General features: G+C 35.8%; 2 protein-coding genes across 3 annotated transcripts; both read left to right on the top strand.

Annotated features, from left to right (window-relative positions):
• The first annotated feature begins 442 nt into the window (after positions 1–442).
• Positions 443–7,553, top strand: LOC105125275 (protein DEK). Of its 2 annotated transcripts, none has more exons than XM_011025648.1 (11): positions 443–1,122; positions 1,226–1,259; positions 2,702–2,781; positions 2,929–2,988; positions 3,182–3,292; positions 3,387–3,461; positions 3,567–3,638; positions 4,675–5,209; positions 6,584–6,681; positions 6,782–6,812; positions 6,905–7,553. In XM_011025648.1, the coding sequence occupies exons 1-11, from the start codon at positions 697–699 to the stop codon at positions 7,072–7,074; spliced, it is 1,692 nt and encodes a 563-aa protein (XP_011023950.1). In that variant the 5' UTR covers positions 443–696; the 3' UTR covers positions 7,075–7,553. The 2 variants fall into 2 exon arrangements, with proteins under 2 accessions (XP_011023950.1, XP_011023949.1); XM_011025647.1 differs by having other exon boundaries at positions 3,387–3,467.
• Positions 7,554–9,034: 1,481 nt separating this feature from the next.
• LOC105125274 (omega-hydroxypalmitate O-feruloyl transferase) lies at positions 9,035–11,356 on the top strand. Its single transcript, XM_011025646.1, has 3 exons — positions 9,035–9,365; positions 9,515–9,982; positions 10,131–11,356. The coding sequence occupies exons 2-3, from the start codon at positions 9,542–9,544 to the stop codon at positions 10,986–10,988; spliced, it is 1,299 nt and encodes a 432-aa protein (XP_011023948.1). The 5' UTR covers positions 9,035–9,365; positions 9,515–9,541; the 3' UTR covers positions 10,989–11,356.
• Positions 11,357–14,634: the final 3,278 nt, after the last annotated feature.

Genomic DNA, 14,634 nt, shown 5'->3' with positions numbered 1-14,634 from the left:
GGGCGTGTGTGCCCAATAAAAAGACAGCTAGCTAGTTCAGAGCAGTACACAGTCGTCTACCGGCTACTGCTGTGCATTAAAATCAATAATAACAATACTAACAATACTAATAAAATAAAATATTAAAATAACTTTTATTTATTGTAATTGTAATAGTTTAGTATTTTTCACATTTTTTATTTAAAAAATTATTAAACTGATATTTTATAATGGTTTTGAATTTTTAATATAAAAATATAAAAACTTTCTTAAAAGCCATTTTAAATTATTTTTAATTAAAAAATATTAAAAAAAGGCCTCCACTGTAGTACAAAACATGATCTTCGGATAGAGAGAATATAGAATTCATTACGAAGCTGTTTAAGAAAAGAATTTACTTCATATTTTGTATTTTTTTTTTATGGGATATATAAGAAAACAAAATCCCCTAATTTTGCCTCCACTTTTTTTAGAGTGAAAAAACGAAAGCCCCAAAGCCCGCTCTCATTTCGTGGCATCAAAAATTTTTGAACCCCCGCCTTCCTCCTTTCTTTCTCAATCAAATCAGCCCGCCCTCTCAAAATCTCCTAATCCCTAAGTTCCATCTCCCCGTCTCTCTCTCTCGCGTTCTCTTTGTTGTGTACGGAAAATCTCACCTTCTTGTGATCTCTGTCAAAACCCTAACTTTTTAGGGTTTTAGTGTTCTGTTTTGTTTCCATGGCGAGTGAAACCCTAGAAGAGAAGAAACCAGGGCAGGAAGCTCCTCCTGCTGAGGATTCAAAACCAGATGCACAGAAGGAGCAAACTGAAAGCGAAGGACCGAAGGAGGGTACAGAGAATGAAGCGAAGGAGGCTGACAACGAGGAAGTGAAAGAAGTAGAGAAGATTGAGAAGGAGGGAGCTGAAAAGGAGGAGTCTTTTGGAAATGAGGAGAAAGAAGAAGAAGCGAAAGAAGAGGAAGAGGTAGAGAGAAAGAAAACTAAGCGAGGAAGCAAGAAATCGAGTAAAAATTTGACTGAGAAGAAGGAGAAGGAGCCGGTGACTCCAGGTAGTGAGAGGCCTGCCAGAGAGAGGAAGATGGTGGAAAGGTACTCTGCTCCTGAGCCTGGACGGTCAGCGACCAAGCCTTTGTCTATTGAAAAGGTAAAACTACTCAAATCTTACACAAAAAAACGATCTTGTTTCCTTGGAAAAGAAAATGGTTTTTGGATTTGGAATTTTGAGATAACTTTTTTCTTGGTTGCAGGGACGAGGAACACCACTAAAGGATATTCCTAATGGTATGTGTGATTTGTTTGTGGATCCCATGCTGTTGTTGGTGTTTATGTTTTGTTTGCTATTTAGTAACTATGAATTTTAAATGCTCTGAAGTTATCTCGAAAGAACGGAGTAGAAAACGTTAAGTGTAATTGCAACTAAGCAACGACGACAAGTTTTGATACATTTATGGTTGATGCATATGTATATGTTGTGATTTTGTGTGAAATGAGATTATTTTTTAATTTTATGTAGCATGGGTATGCTGTCAAGTAGGTTTAATCTTAATTTTGGTACTGGTAAGTTGGTGAAAGTACCATCTATATGTTTTGATATCGCGGGTTTCTTGTGAATACTGTGGGAATTCATCCATGTTTCATAACTAACTTACATTGCTGAGAAAAGTTAACTGTTTAGCAGGGAAATGTATTACTGGTTAATTGCTTCTGAAGTGCTAGCATGGAGCCTATTGTACAATGTGTAGCTACTTATGAAAGAGAGAGAGAGAGGGAGAGAGAAGAAAAGTTTTGGTAGGTATGCAGTATTAGAGGAAGGTGATTGTGCAGTAGGAATTGGGTTCTAGCTTTGTTGTGAGTTTTAAAAGTTGTTACATTGCGTTGCATTTGCAGGCTTGCCTGCCAATTGTTTTAAATGAGAGCAAATCCATTGATCAAAGGAGAAGATTCTCTTTTTCAGCTCTTCTTCTGCACACTTGTTCACCTTGGAGGAAAACACATCCAATTAAGTCCGGCTTCTGAGCTAACTGTCATTGTTTTCATGGATCACTCTTTTCCTCTTTTCTGTTCCATTGAATTTATGGTTGAACAAAATTGTGGCACTAGTTATCTATAACATTAGAACATTCTTTGTATAGAACTTTGAAACGTAAAGAAAAGCTTTGAACTTGCATAATTATGTGTGGTTTTACCCTCAATGGGTTTTACTGCTCAAAGTGCTTGCTTACTGGTGTGAGGTTCTAACTGTTCTAGAAACATTATCCTGAAAGAAGAGGTTGTCTTCCATTTTCATTGGTGTTAAAAGTCTGCTAGGAATGTGAATGCATGTAGTTTTAAAGGTTTTGCAGACAAGAAATGCTTGATAGTTTGTTTGAACTCTCTGAAAATTGTCCATGTGTTTGAGACTTGATCTAATATTTTGATTGACTTCCCTTATTGTTTCCTGGCATTCTTTTTGTATTGTTTCTGGCATTTTTATCATACTATCATTTTCGTTATTAGTGTCAAAGGATGCACAATTATCCTGGAGGAAGGGAGATATATTCTTCGGATCTGGATTTTATTATTCAGGAATACTGAATTTCCATAATATAGGAGATTTCCTGTACATCAAGTGGGAACAGATTTTCCTATCTTGTTGGCTTGCACATGCTTTATCTTACCTTTTTTCAACTTTGTCATTACAACAGACTGGCCCTTTTTTTTGTCTGATATTGTGAACTTTTCAGTGGCTTTCAAGTTGTCCAAGAGAAAACCTGATGACAATCTACAGATGCTTCATATGATTCTGTTTGGAAAGAAAGGAAAGGTGCCTGTCTGATAAAGTCTTTGGAAATGGTTGTTTTAATTCATTCTGTTTTGTATCATTGCTGTCTTGGTTAATTAGTTTAACCATTGCTGATTGATTCATTAATGTTTATGACCATTCTAAATTATGTTAATGTGATTTTTTTAGGCATACAATCTAAAGAAAAACATAGGCCAGTTTTCAGGCTATGTGTGGGTTGAGAATGAGGTACTGAAGTTCTTGCCTTATATTTGTTGCTGCATGTTTGTGCACACATTCTTGTATTGCATATGTCGTTGCACAAGCCTGTGCTCAGGTAAAAATAAGATTGTATCCATGATTCATTCATGAAAGGCACAATATGTTTAGCGATTGTGAGTGGCTTGAAACTGTTTTGATTGGTTTCCTCACATCTTATCAGGATAAGCAGAAAGCAAAAGTAAGGGAAAAGCTTGACAAGTGCGTCAAAGAGAAGTTGATGGATTTTTGTGACGTGCTTAATGTCCCTATAAATAGGTCTGCTGTGAAAAAGGTTTGTATCAACTATGTTAAATGTTTTATTTTCTTGTTATTCAAATCCATCTAAAACCCATTTGATTAGTCACTTGGTTGGGCCTTGTTTCCAGGAGGAACTCACTGTAAAAATAGTGGAATTCTTGGAGCCCCCTCATGCCACCACTGATGTTCTGCTTGCTGACAAGGAACAGGTTATCTATTCTTTAAATATTTACCCATTGCAGATTGTTAGGTAGCCTTTCACTGTCAATTTGAGAGTTGCTGATACTTGCTGCTTATTTTGGTTTCAGAAAGGTAAGAAGCGTAAAGTCTCAACCGGAAAAAATGCAAGTCCTGTAGAAGCATCAACTACACCAGCAAAGGTTTGTTGTTCACATCATCATTTCTGTATAAAACATTTTATAGAGCTTTTCTTTAATAAAATCTTTGGATGGATGTGTTTTCTTGGTGCACACCAATAGACAGTGCTCTGCTTCTTTTTCAAGACTCCTTTATGCCTGATGATATTTGAATGTCATGTTGGCTGTGTCATAATGCACCTCTTACAACTGCTAAGTTTGCTTAATTGTTAATAATTTTTTGCAGCGCTGATATTTTTAGATGTGAAATCATGAATATTAAAAGCAGAAATGAGAACAGTCTCTGCATTTTCTATTAGTATGGAATTGGTACATTTTAAACTGACATTGCTTTTAGGAGCGTGCAAGTTATTATATTCTTCTATTCTAGAGAAGCAAAATTTAACTGATCCCAACTGTTTGTGATTATGGATGACATTATGTGAAGCTGTATAATGTGACGTTCCTGATTTCCATATAAAAAGTAAGACAATTTAAATGTTCATCTTACCTCAAGTCTCTCTCTCTCTCATAGACAAACACGCACACCCTCACCCAATCCCACGCAGGGAACATACTAGCCCGGTGCTAGCACAGACACATGTATACATCAGGAATGCTTATATGACCTATTTACTTTGTTTTTCATCTGCTTCATTATTCTGTGTTGATTTTAATCATCCATAAATTCCAAACAGACATACACAGGATATCCTTATAATTGACAATGTGAACCGTTGATCATATATTCGATGTATTATTTTCTTGTTTTTTATCTTCCATACATTTTTGCTATTTCTCAAATCTTTTGATCAGCTAATTAGACCTTGTGTAAGCCTTCAGGATCAATTTTCTAGCCTGCACATGTTCTGCAGAAGGCTGTCTTATGACAGTTCTTTGCAGATGGTGTAAATAGGGAAAGATAGTGCTCTTACCCATTAGTTGTTTTAAAATATTTGTCTTCAATATAACATGATGCATATCCTTTGCCACTGCTTGTTTTGTTTTTCCTGCTTTTATGCTGAGCTGGTTATGAATTCTGTACTTCATTGTTCAACAGAAACAAAAACAAACGCCCCAAAGTGGACAAAAGCGAAAGCGTTCATCCAAAGATGAGGAAGATGATGATGAAGATAAAGTTGAATCACCAGTTGCTAAAGATGATTCAGAAGAGGATGATGAAAATGAGGCAGAAAAGAAAGAAGAGAGTGATCATGATGAGATCAAATCAGAGGAAGAGGAAGATGAGCCAAAGGAGCAGACGCCACCTAAGAAGATATCAAAAAAATCTGCAAAGCAGAGTTCGGCGGTTAAAGGTGCTGAGAAAGTTACCCCTAGCAAAAAGAGCACCCCTGCAAAGCCTGTCAAAAGTCCAGTAAAATATACCAAAAACACTTCTGGCTCATCATCAAAAAGGGGTGCTAAAGATACTGATGGAAGTTCCAGTTCTGTTTCTAAATCAAAGGGATCTGCATCTAAGAAACTTAAGATTGAAAAGGAAAACCCTAAGGACCGAAGCACTTCCTCCAAGGACAAGGTCACTGGCAAGAAGCATTCGACTAAGTCCTCATCAAAGGATACTGCAAAAGATCAAGGTGAATGATTTTTCTTCTATTCCTGATGTTTAAGCTGTCAGTTTGAAACTATGATTGTTTTGAGCAAGTAATTTATTTGTTTTGCATTTTGTCTATGCAACACTCTTTTATGTACCTATATTTTGGTGATTATGTGTTTTATGGTGAGTCTTTTGTGAGGTGAAAAAGTAGGGGTAAAATATCATGCAAGCGTTAATATGTAAATTTTAAGGGGGAGAATTTGTTGAAGTTGTAAATATTGATTGCATTTAATAGGATTCACATATCCAATTGCTTCAATAATTTATTGATTTTGTAGTTACTGTTGTTGTTCCTTAAATGCCACTTCTCTTTCTTCCAGTTTCTTTTGCACTCTTCAAAATGGACAGAACTTGGATTATTCCCCCTTATAATTTTTTTGCTGCGAGCACAATCATGTCAAATAGGAAGCTTGAGCTCAGTGGAAGTTTATCACTGTTGAAGGACTTTGAAACATGCTAAGTGATGGTGGTTTGTTATAGGAGACAGGGCTAGGATGGAGCAATAATTATAATGTAATTACAAGGTTTGTGTTGTTAAAGAATATCCAAGAAATGTGGTTGGAATTGTATTTGAGAGATCCATAGATAGTTGTCTTGGGTGGACAGGGAGTGTTAGTTTTGAGAACAAATTACAAAGAGTGTTTGCCACCCCTTGTGGTTGGCGAGTAGCGTTTGAAACGTTACCCTTCTGATTATTAACTTAACAATTTGTCTTACTGAACAATTATTCGAGGAGGTAGTGTGCATGGGTGATTTTTCACTCCCTTTCACCTGCTTCCAAAAACCTCCTTAAAAGTGTCTATATCAATATCCTTTTTGAAGATTGTGTATGATAAAAAAAGCAAAGGAAAAAACTAGGTCTAGTTTTATCTTTTGAAAAAGAATGGGTGCACAAGCTTAGTGGTGAATCATAAAAGGACATCTTTTGAATGTTGCAGAGTTTTGGAGAAAGGACAAAACTATACAAGCATAAATTCTTTTTAAAATTGATATGCATCCGCTCTTCAATTGCAGTTAAAAATAGGATGGATGAAGTAAAAGATGTTATTTTGCAGAAATAAAATGAAGAGTGAGATGGTGTCATTTTCACAAGTTGCAGGGAGAGAAATAGGATAAAGTAAAAGATGTTATTTTGGAGAAACAACATTCATAGAGTGCTTGTATCTATGGCATGAAGAAAAGATTTTGATGCCCATATAATAGATGTTGTCTATTACACCTTCCTGGATTTAACCTGTTGTGCTTGGTAGATATTTGTTAAACAATAAACAGGGTGAGAGGATCTCCATTTGTTTAAATTTTGTTGTTAGAGAATTTGTTCGCCTGCCTTATGATTTTTATGTCTGAAAATTAGGTAAAGTCAAGTCTAACAAAAAGGCCAAGGCAGAACCCACCAGACAAGAGATGCATGCAGTTGTAGTAAATATTCTGAAGGAAGTGGATTTCAATACTGTAAGTCTTGCCTGTGATTTAGCTTTGTAATTTGCATAGTTAGGACAGTTTGTCTTGCTAGTTATAACATCCTTAAGAATCTGTTTCTGGTGATGTGCAGGCAACTCTATCAGATATTCTCAGACAGCTTGGTATGTATGGTTTATCTTTCTTCTATTACTTAGATGTTGGCATATTTCCATTTCAACTTTGCACATCACACATATAATTTTGGTTATATTAGGTACCCACTTTGGCATAGATCTAATGCATAGAAAAGCAGAAGTGAAGGATATTATTACAGATGTGATAAATAGCATGTCTGATGATGAAGAAGGTGAAGGGGAGGACGCGGAGGATAATGCTGAGGGTGGTGATGATGCAGATAAAGATGGTGATGAGGATGATGATTAGTTCATTTTATTACAAATGCTTTACTTGACTCCTGTAGAACATGAGGTATGTGGTGTATTCTCCAGATATCACCCCCCACTGGAGGGGCTTCAACAACAGATACTGATGATGCACCAGTGTTGCAATTTGGATCTTGTTACCATTTCCAGATGAAGGCACCCAGCCGGGTTTGTTTTGTATCATATGCTTTAGTACATTTTGCTCTTACAGGTAGTGCTGAGCTGAACTTTAATTCTTGGTAGTTTTATTTCTCCATCCCCGCCTCCACCCCCAACGTCCCTTTCCATTTAGACTTGGCTTTTAGGTATATTTGTTGACTTTTCCCTGCAAAGGAGTAGAGATTTGAACCGCAACTCTCATGTGGTCCTTACGGGTGCTTATAATTTATGAACAATGTAAGTTGAATGCTTGGCAAATTAACTGTCACAGGTGATAGTTTCTGTTTAACTTAAATTTATCTGGAACTTTATGCTATGCAATTTAATGGCCTTAATGATTTGAAACTTAAAGATAATGTTTCTTTGAGAGTAAGGTACTTGCTCGGCTTACCAGCAATTGTCACACATTTTTTAGTGTTGGTATTGCAGTGGAAGGTGCTTTTCCAAAAGTGTTTTTCAGCTGAAAAGTTGCCAACCGGATGCTTTTTGGGGGTGTTTTTGGTATTACAATGCCCGTAGCACCAAAACCTTCAATCAATGTTTTCAGCCTACCAGAGTGTTGTACATGCCATAGTTGCTTTGCTAATAAAGCTTCCTTGGTAAAAGTGGATGAAGTGTTTGTTCTGCGTACTAGCATTGGTTGATTTTACTAGGGTTGATTGGTAGATGAAAATTGTTTTGAAGTGTGAAATTGAAGCCTGCATGAGCTTTTGAGAATGAATTTATTCGGCTGTAAGCTTTGAGAGGAATTCCTGTCCAGTCTGGACTGATGCAAATAAAAATTAGTGAAGGGCTCTAATTACCTGGTGCAGCGGGTGATGGTTTTGCTGAAGGTTCTCCCTGGCATTTCCATTCTATTGACGGGTTTAGATACCTAAAACCAATTAAGCTAAGGTCTTTATCTTTATCAATGGAGTTGCCTTGGGCATTGAATGCTGGCTTCGAATTGGTGTCCATACTTTGATTTGATTGTAGCCTATTCTTTATCTTTACTTGAACTTGCATCAATGGAGTTGGTATTAAAACGTTAATACTGATCTGGTATCCGTCCTTTTCCCAACTTGAACTTGCATATCAATGGGTTAATACCGGGATCTGAGTTGGTATCCATCTTTATCTTTGAAGTTAAAGTCTTTTTCGTTACTTGAACTCGATAATGGGGGTGTTCAAACCCATGCAAGTGGTGATCACTTCATACTGTGCTATAACTCGAGTTTTATGAAAAAGCTATTGTCCCGTGGGATCTTCTACGTTTCGCAAGAGACAGGATTTGCAAATGGATTTTAGCCCCTCTGCTTAAAAAAAGTCTGATTGAAATGTTTCAACCAACAAGCTACCAATCAAAGTTTTTTTAAGCTTTCTTGCCTAGGCTGATGCCACCAATGCTAGTTTCACTGGATAGTATATCTGGAGGCTGCAAATTTTGTCGCTATGTCGAGGATCATAACAAAGACTTGGCTCCAGAGCAAAGGATGTGTATCAATTCGGGACGCTATCGACCCATTAAACAATCAATTTGCATTGACTAGTGCAATGCATTATGGAGCATCTTATTTGTGTATTGAATAATCAGCCGGCTCATGGGTCCATAACTTGTATAACTTTACCATGAAAAAATCTAATCAGAGTGGGTTGCAGATATTCAGCACATGATTTTGTCCGTAAAACCTGTAGACAAAGGAACAATTTTGTTTACAAGAAATCTGACAAATAAAATCGAAGCAAGGAAATCTTGGACGCCAACCCTACCAACCAAACCCAGGACGACTCTTCTTTCTCACGCGAATTTTGGTAGCTGGTGATGTTTTGGTTCTGTGGCCAGTAGCCTACCACAACCCCATATGTGACCTCTCCATAATCTGCAAGCTTGACATTGCGACGATGGCTACAAGAAGACTCAAAAGGGTTGCAGTTTTCAATTTCTTATTGTAGGGTCCCTCCATTTACACAACCTTACGTGCAATTTTTGCGATACCAAGAATCCCCATCACCTGTCCCCGTCACGCTGTAGTGTTCTTATCAACCAAAACAAATGTATTCAATGCTTACCAGGTCCATTTCATCCTATATATCTTCAACATTATTATACACGTAGATAACAGTTGTTACCCGCTCCATACTCTAGCGTTGCAGGTATGTATTTAATTTCTTCTTACTGTTCATGAATTGTATGGTCTGTAATCTGTGATGTTCAAGGAGCATATGTGCGTTTCTTGAACAGATCATAGGTTTTTTTCATTGTATGTTTTTTTGAAGCATCTTTCTTTGTTTTTTTGAGCCAGGTTTTGTTTTTTAAGGAGTCTTACCTGATGGCAGATGGTAATAACGATGCTTTAAAACTTAATGTTAAGCAAGGAGAACCGACTCTGGTTCCTCCTGCAGAGGAGACAAAGAAGGGCCAGTACTTTCTCTCAAACCTTGACCAAAATATAGCAGTCATAGTTCGTACGATTTACTGCTTTAAGTCTGACGTGAAAGGAAATGAGGATGCTGTGGAAGTCATTAAGAATGCCTTGTCAAAAATTCTTGTGCACTACTATCCAATAGCTGGGCGGCTAACAATTAGCTCAAAAGGAAAGCTGATAGTGGATTGCACCGGGGAAGGTGCTGTTTTTGTTGAGGCTGAAACGGATTGTGAAATAGCCGAGCTTGGAGACATAACAAAGCCTGATCCTGTGACTCTTGGGAAGTTGGTTTATGAAATTCCTGGTGCACAAAACATACTTCAGATGCCTCTTGTAACGGCTCAGGTTTGAAGAATCTTTGACTATTTATGTCAGTTAACCTTGCAGGTTCTATATAGTTGTACTACTGTAGGGAAGTTAAATCCTTTTCGATAGTAAGCCTAAAAGAACAAAAAATCTCATTTTTGTACAAAAAATTGCTATTGTTTTCCAGGTGACTAAATTCAAATGTGGAGGATTTGTTCTTGGGCTATGCACGAACCATTGTATGTTCGATGGAATTGGTGCTATGGAGTTTGTGAATTCATGGGGAGCTACTGCTAGGGGTTTGGCTCTCGATGTACCTCCATTTCTAGATAGAAGCATACTCAACGCTCGAATCCCACCTAAGATAGAGTTTCCACACCATGAATTTGATGACATTATAGATGTGTCAAATACCAGCAAGCTTTATGAAGAGGAAATGCTCTATAGATCTTTCTGTTTTGACCCCGAGAAACTTGATCAACTCAAGGAAAAAGCTATGGAAGACGGAGTTATAGCCAAGTGCACAAAATTTCAAGTTCTCTCAGCCTTTGTGTGGAAAGCTCGATGCCAGGCATTGAGGATGGTGCCTGATCAACAGATAAAGCTCCTGTTTGCTGCAGATGGACGGTCTAGATTTGAGCCACGAATTCCTGAAGGATACTTTGGCAATGCGATCGTGTTAACAAATTCTATGTGCACAGCAGGAGAGATAATGGAAAACCAGTTGTCCTTTGCAGTAAGGCTAGTTCAGGAGGCAGTTAAAATGGTTGATGACAGTTATATGAGATCAGCGATAGATTATTTTGAAGTTACAAGAGCCAGGCCCTCTCTGAATGCGACTCTTCTAATCACAACTTGGTCTAGGCTATCTTTCCACACAACAGACTTCGGATGGGGGGTGCCTATTTTATCAGGGCCTGTGGCTCTACCAGAGAAGGAAGTAATTCTTTTCCTTTCTCATGGGAATGAGAGGGAAAACATAAACGTTCTCGTAGGCCTGCCAGCTTCTTCCATGAAGATATTTGAAGAACTAATGCAGATTTGAGCATCAAAAGATTCATCCAAAGCTCGTATCGGAGAGAAGTCTCCCTGATTTCTATTTCTTGAAGTTGTTTATATGTTTGTTTTTTTTCTTGCCAAGAGATGCACTTTACATGGCTATGATATGATATCTAAGCGGAGGAAGATTAAAACCCTAGCAAAGTAATTCAATCCAGGTCTGGATGAAATGGCAGATGAACTGCACGTGTCTGGGCATCATGCTGGATGTCGTAAGTTAATTTAAAACCTCGATAACACGCAACTCTTAGCTTTGAATTTGATTTTATGTCGCAGCTGTTCTTTTGGCTTGAATGGGTTGTATGTATTATGCTTTCAGTCAGATCTATTGAAATAAGAATAAAAGTACAAGCAGGCATTCCCTTATTGTTCCTTTTTTTGGATTTTTAAAAAAATTAATTTTTTATTTTAAATTAATTTTTTAATATTTTCATTTTACCTTATATGATAATATTAAAAATAATTTTTTTAAAATAAAAAAATATTATTTTAATATATTTTTAATTAAAAATCATTTTAAAAAACAATCACAACTGTACTCTCAAACATCCACTAAAAATTACACTTTGCCTCCAAGACTTCTCTTCCAGTCCCTTTTTTGGCTACTCTGATCGGTGTCTTCCGAAATAAACATCGGAGAATGTTGCACCAGCTGGAACTCAAATGGTTAAGCATTCTCATCTGTGTATTTGCAGAACAAGTTTCATCAGAAGATCGTAGATCTTCCCATAACGTCGACTTCTGTTCTTTTTTAATATACATAAGAAAATGGACAAAAGTTCATTCCGAACCAAAAGCCAAATTCTGAGTCCTTCCTCGAGGTTTTCTGGATACGCAAAATGAGTCTCTCTAACCACAATAATAAACTGTAGTTTTTATGGCCTGCTTGACCTTAGAAAAGTTACTGGACATACGTGTGGATGCAATACGCTGTAGGTCCATATTATTATTATGAACATATAAAGTCATGGACTTAACCTTAATTGGAGGCCTTTTCTGGTGAAGGCTACTTGAGAAAGATCCCGATGCAGAGTAATGGTGATGACAATGACTGCTCGTATAATTATGACTGCATATTTGCTTTGTCTACAGATTTTTCTAGCATGCTTTTCATGATGTCAGATTGACTTGTTTGTGAGATTTCAAAGCAATGATGTTCCCTTATACTCTCCTGCAGATCATTACAACATGTCTCTCAGAAGAATTATGTTTTTTCTACATGTAATAGAAGAAGCATGTAATGATACTAGCAGTAAGCTACCTGCCGAGAAAGAGACAAAACCATGAGTTGCCCTTGTGTAGCTAAGAAAGATTTTATGAGCATCATCACTTGTTGGGCTAGTTGATGGAGAACTAAAGAAGCTTTTGGTACACCTGTGCTAGGGAGGTCATAACCCTCCTATGTTCTGTAGTTTTTAGATTAAATTATATCATGGAAAGAGTTAGAAATTTTATAGATAGAAAAGGGAGATGAGTACTTGGCTTTTTTCAAGAATTATCATGGACGGAGCCACAAACAAGGCTTGGAACTAACTTTACTAGATCTAGGCCTTTTAATGACATGTAATTGCGCCTTGAAGAGTGAGAGAAGGTGTTGTACGAGAAGCTCACGAACACTTTCAAATCAAATCCTATGTTGAGATTGATCTAAAGACCTTTTAATGTTTAATTAAGTTAATTAGTCATGTTGTGTAGGGAATTTAGCTTTAAAAATTGTGATTTATATGTATTAAAGAAGATGATAATATAGATGCTAAGAAAATTAGGAACGTTTGTATGAGTTTTGAATGTATGAGTTTTTTTTTTTTTTACCTAGAGTTTCTTGGGTTTTTTAATATTTACACAACACACAAACTTGAAGGGAGAAAAGGGTGTATATGAAAAATCATTATTTAACATAGTATAGGATTTTATGCAATCAAACTATTCAAGTATTAGAAGAAATCTTTATATTTATTATTATTTATTCATTGAGTTGTGGAAACTCATCATTTTACCATTTAATATGTTAAAGTATATAGAGTGTTTTAGCTGATTGCAACTTATTAGAAAGGGGTTATTGTTTGTACCCTAAGTTGGTATGTCCAACACCCCTTCATGTGGGCTTTTTCAATTTGATACCCATATTGTGAACATGATTTATAATGTTGTGCAGGGCTTAAACTCCACAGTTGTAATAGTTCTTATTATTTTAGGATGACATGTATATGTATATATGATTTGTTGTTTTAAAGGGGTGCTTACTTTTTATAGTAGTGTTTTTTTTTTTTTGTTATGATAAAATCATGTTCAAGTTTGAGGTTTAATATAGAAAAAATGGTTATAACATTTTAGTGTTTGTTTGAAAATGTAGTTATAATTATATTTAAAAAACTTTATTTTAAAATGTATTAAAATGATATTTTTTTATTTTTTAAAAATTATTTTTAAAATTAATATATTAAAATAATATAAAACATATAAAAAAATTTGTACCATGTTTTGAAACGTAATCTTAATCCATATGCTGCTTAAATTATTTTTAAAATCAATATTTAAAATAATGTAAAATATATAAAAAAGTAATTTTTTTAAAATAAAATTTGCACCAAAAAGGTGATCTTAATCCATATGCTGTTTAAATTATTTTTAAGATTGATATATTAAAATGGTGTAAAATATATAAAAAACTAATTTTTAAAAAATAAAATATGCACTACGTTCCGAAACGTCATCTTATTCTATATGCTGCTTAAATTTGGGTCATGACACCTCATTGTACGAGCCATTGGTAGAGAGACATGTAGGCATGTGATGACTATCGAGGAGAAATTTGCACTGTGTGTTCATAAGCGTAGGAGGTTACAACACTGTGCTGTCAAGGCGTACCTGAAAAAGTAGACCTGCGGCTGTGTACTACTTTCTTAGAAGCCATAACACCGTGTTGTGTTGCGTGTCAGTGCTAAGCTCGTGTAAAATTTACTCGTGATTTGTTTGGGCTTGGCTGGGCCATCAAAAAATTGTCCAGATTTATGCAACCCAGCCTGAAAAAAGGGCTGGGCCAGACCTCAAAAGCATAGAACAAAACTTTATTAATATTATATTTTTTTTTGAAATGTATGCACACATTGTGAGAGTTACTTATTTTATATTTTAAGAGTTCATTGACATTACAGTATTTTTAATATATTGCATTGTCTATTTTCGTGTTGATAAATGGAGGCTGACGTGTTCATGTTCTGGTCAAGCTTCAATGATCACTGTCGTAAGCTCTGGGCCTCCAAGAACGGGTTGCTTGCTCCATTAATGAACATAAATGGGCTCAACGGGCTGGAATGGACTGGAGAAACCTTTTCTCTTCGCCCTTTTCCCATAACGGCAATTCAATGAAATAAATGAATCCATGTCATGAGAATTACAAGTTTAGCCACCATAACGAGTCTCTCTACACTATTTCAAAATAAAATAAATATTTTTTTATTTAAAAATATATTAAAATAATAAATTTTTTATTTATAAAAAAATATTTTATAAAAAATATTTTTAGCTGAGATTAATTTGAAAAAAATACATATTTGGTATTATGGTTGTGATTTGAAAATTTTTTTTATAAAAAATTACTTTTAGTTGAGATTGGTTTGAAAAAATGCATA

The sequence above is a fragment of the Populus euphratica genome, unplaced genomic scaffold (assembly GCF_000495115.2).
Source record: "Populus euphratica unplaced genomic scaffold, PopEup_1.0 scaffold22.1, whole genome shotgun sequence".
Classification (NCBI taxonomy): Eukaryota; Viridiplantae; Streptophyta; class Magnoliopsida; order Malpighiales; family Salicaceae; genus Populus; species Populus euphratica.
This window is presented reverse-complemented; position numbering and strand designations above follow the sequence as displayed.

What these genes read in the sequence shown, in the direction of transcription:
- LOC105125275 (XM_011025647.1), top strand. Translation starts at nt 697, where the DNA reads ATGGCGAGTGAAACCCTAGAAGAGAAGAAACCAGGGCAGGAAGCTCCT. An exon ending in AGCCTTTGTCTATTGAAAAG is followed by an intron (nt 1,123 to 1,225) that starts GTAAAACTACTC and finishes TCTTGGTTGCAG; the next exon opens with GGACGAGGAACACCACTAAA. An exon ending in AGATATTCTCAGACAGCTTG is followed by an intron (nt 6,813 to 6,904) that starts GTATGTATGGTT and finishes TGGTTATATTAG; the next exon opens with GTACCCACTTTGGCATAGAT.
- LOC105125274 (XM_011025646.1), top strand. Translation starts at nt 9,542, where the DNA reads ATGGCAGATGGTAATAACGATGCTTTAAAACTTAATGTTAAGCAAGGA. An exon ending in TGCCTCTTGTAACGGCTCAG is followed by an intron (nt 9,983 to 10,130) that starts GTTTGAAGAATC and finishes ATTGTTTTCCAG; the next exon opens with GTGACTAAATTCAAATGTGG.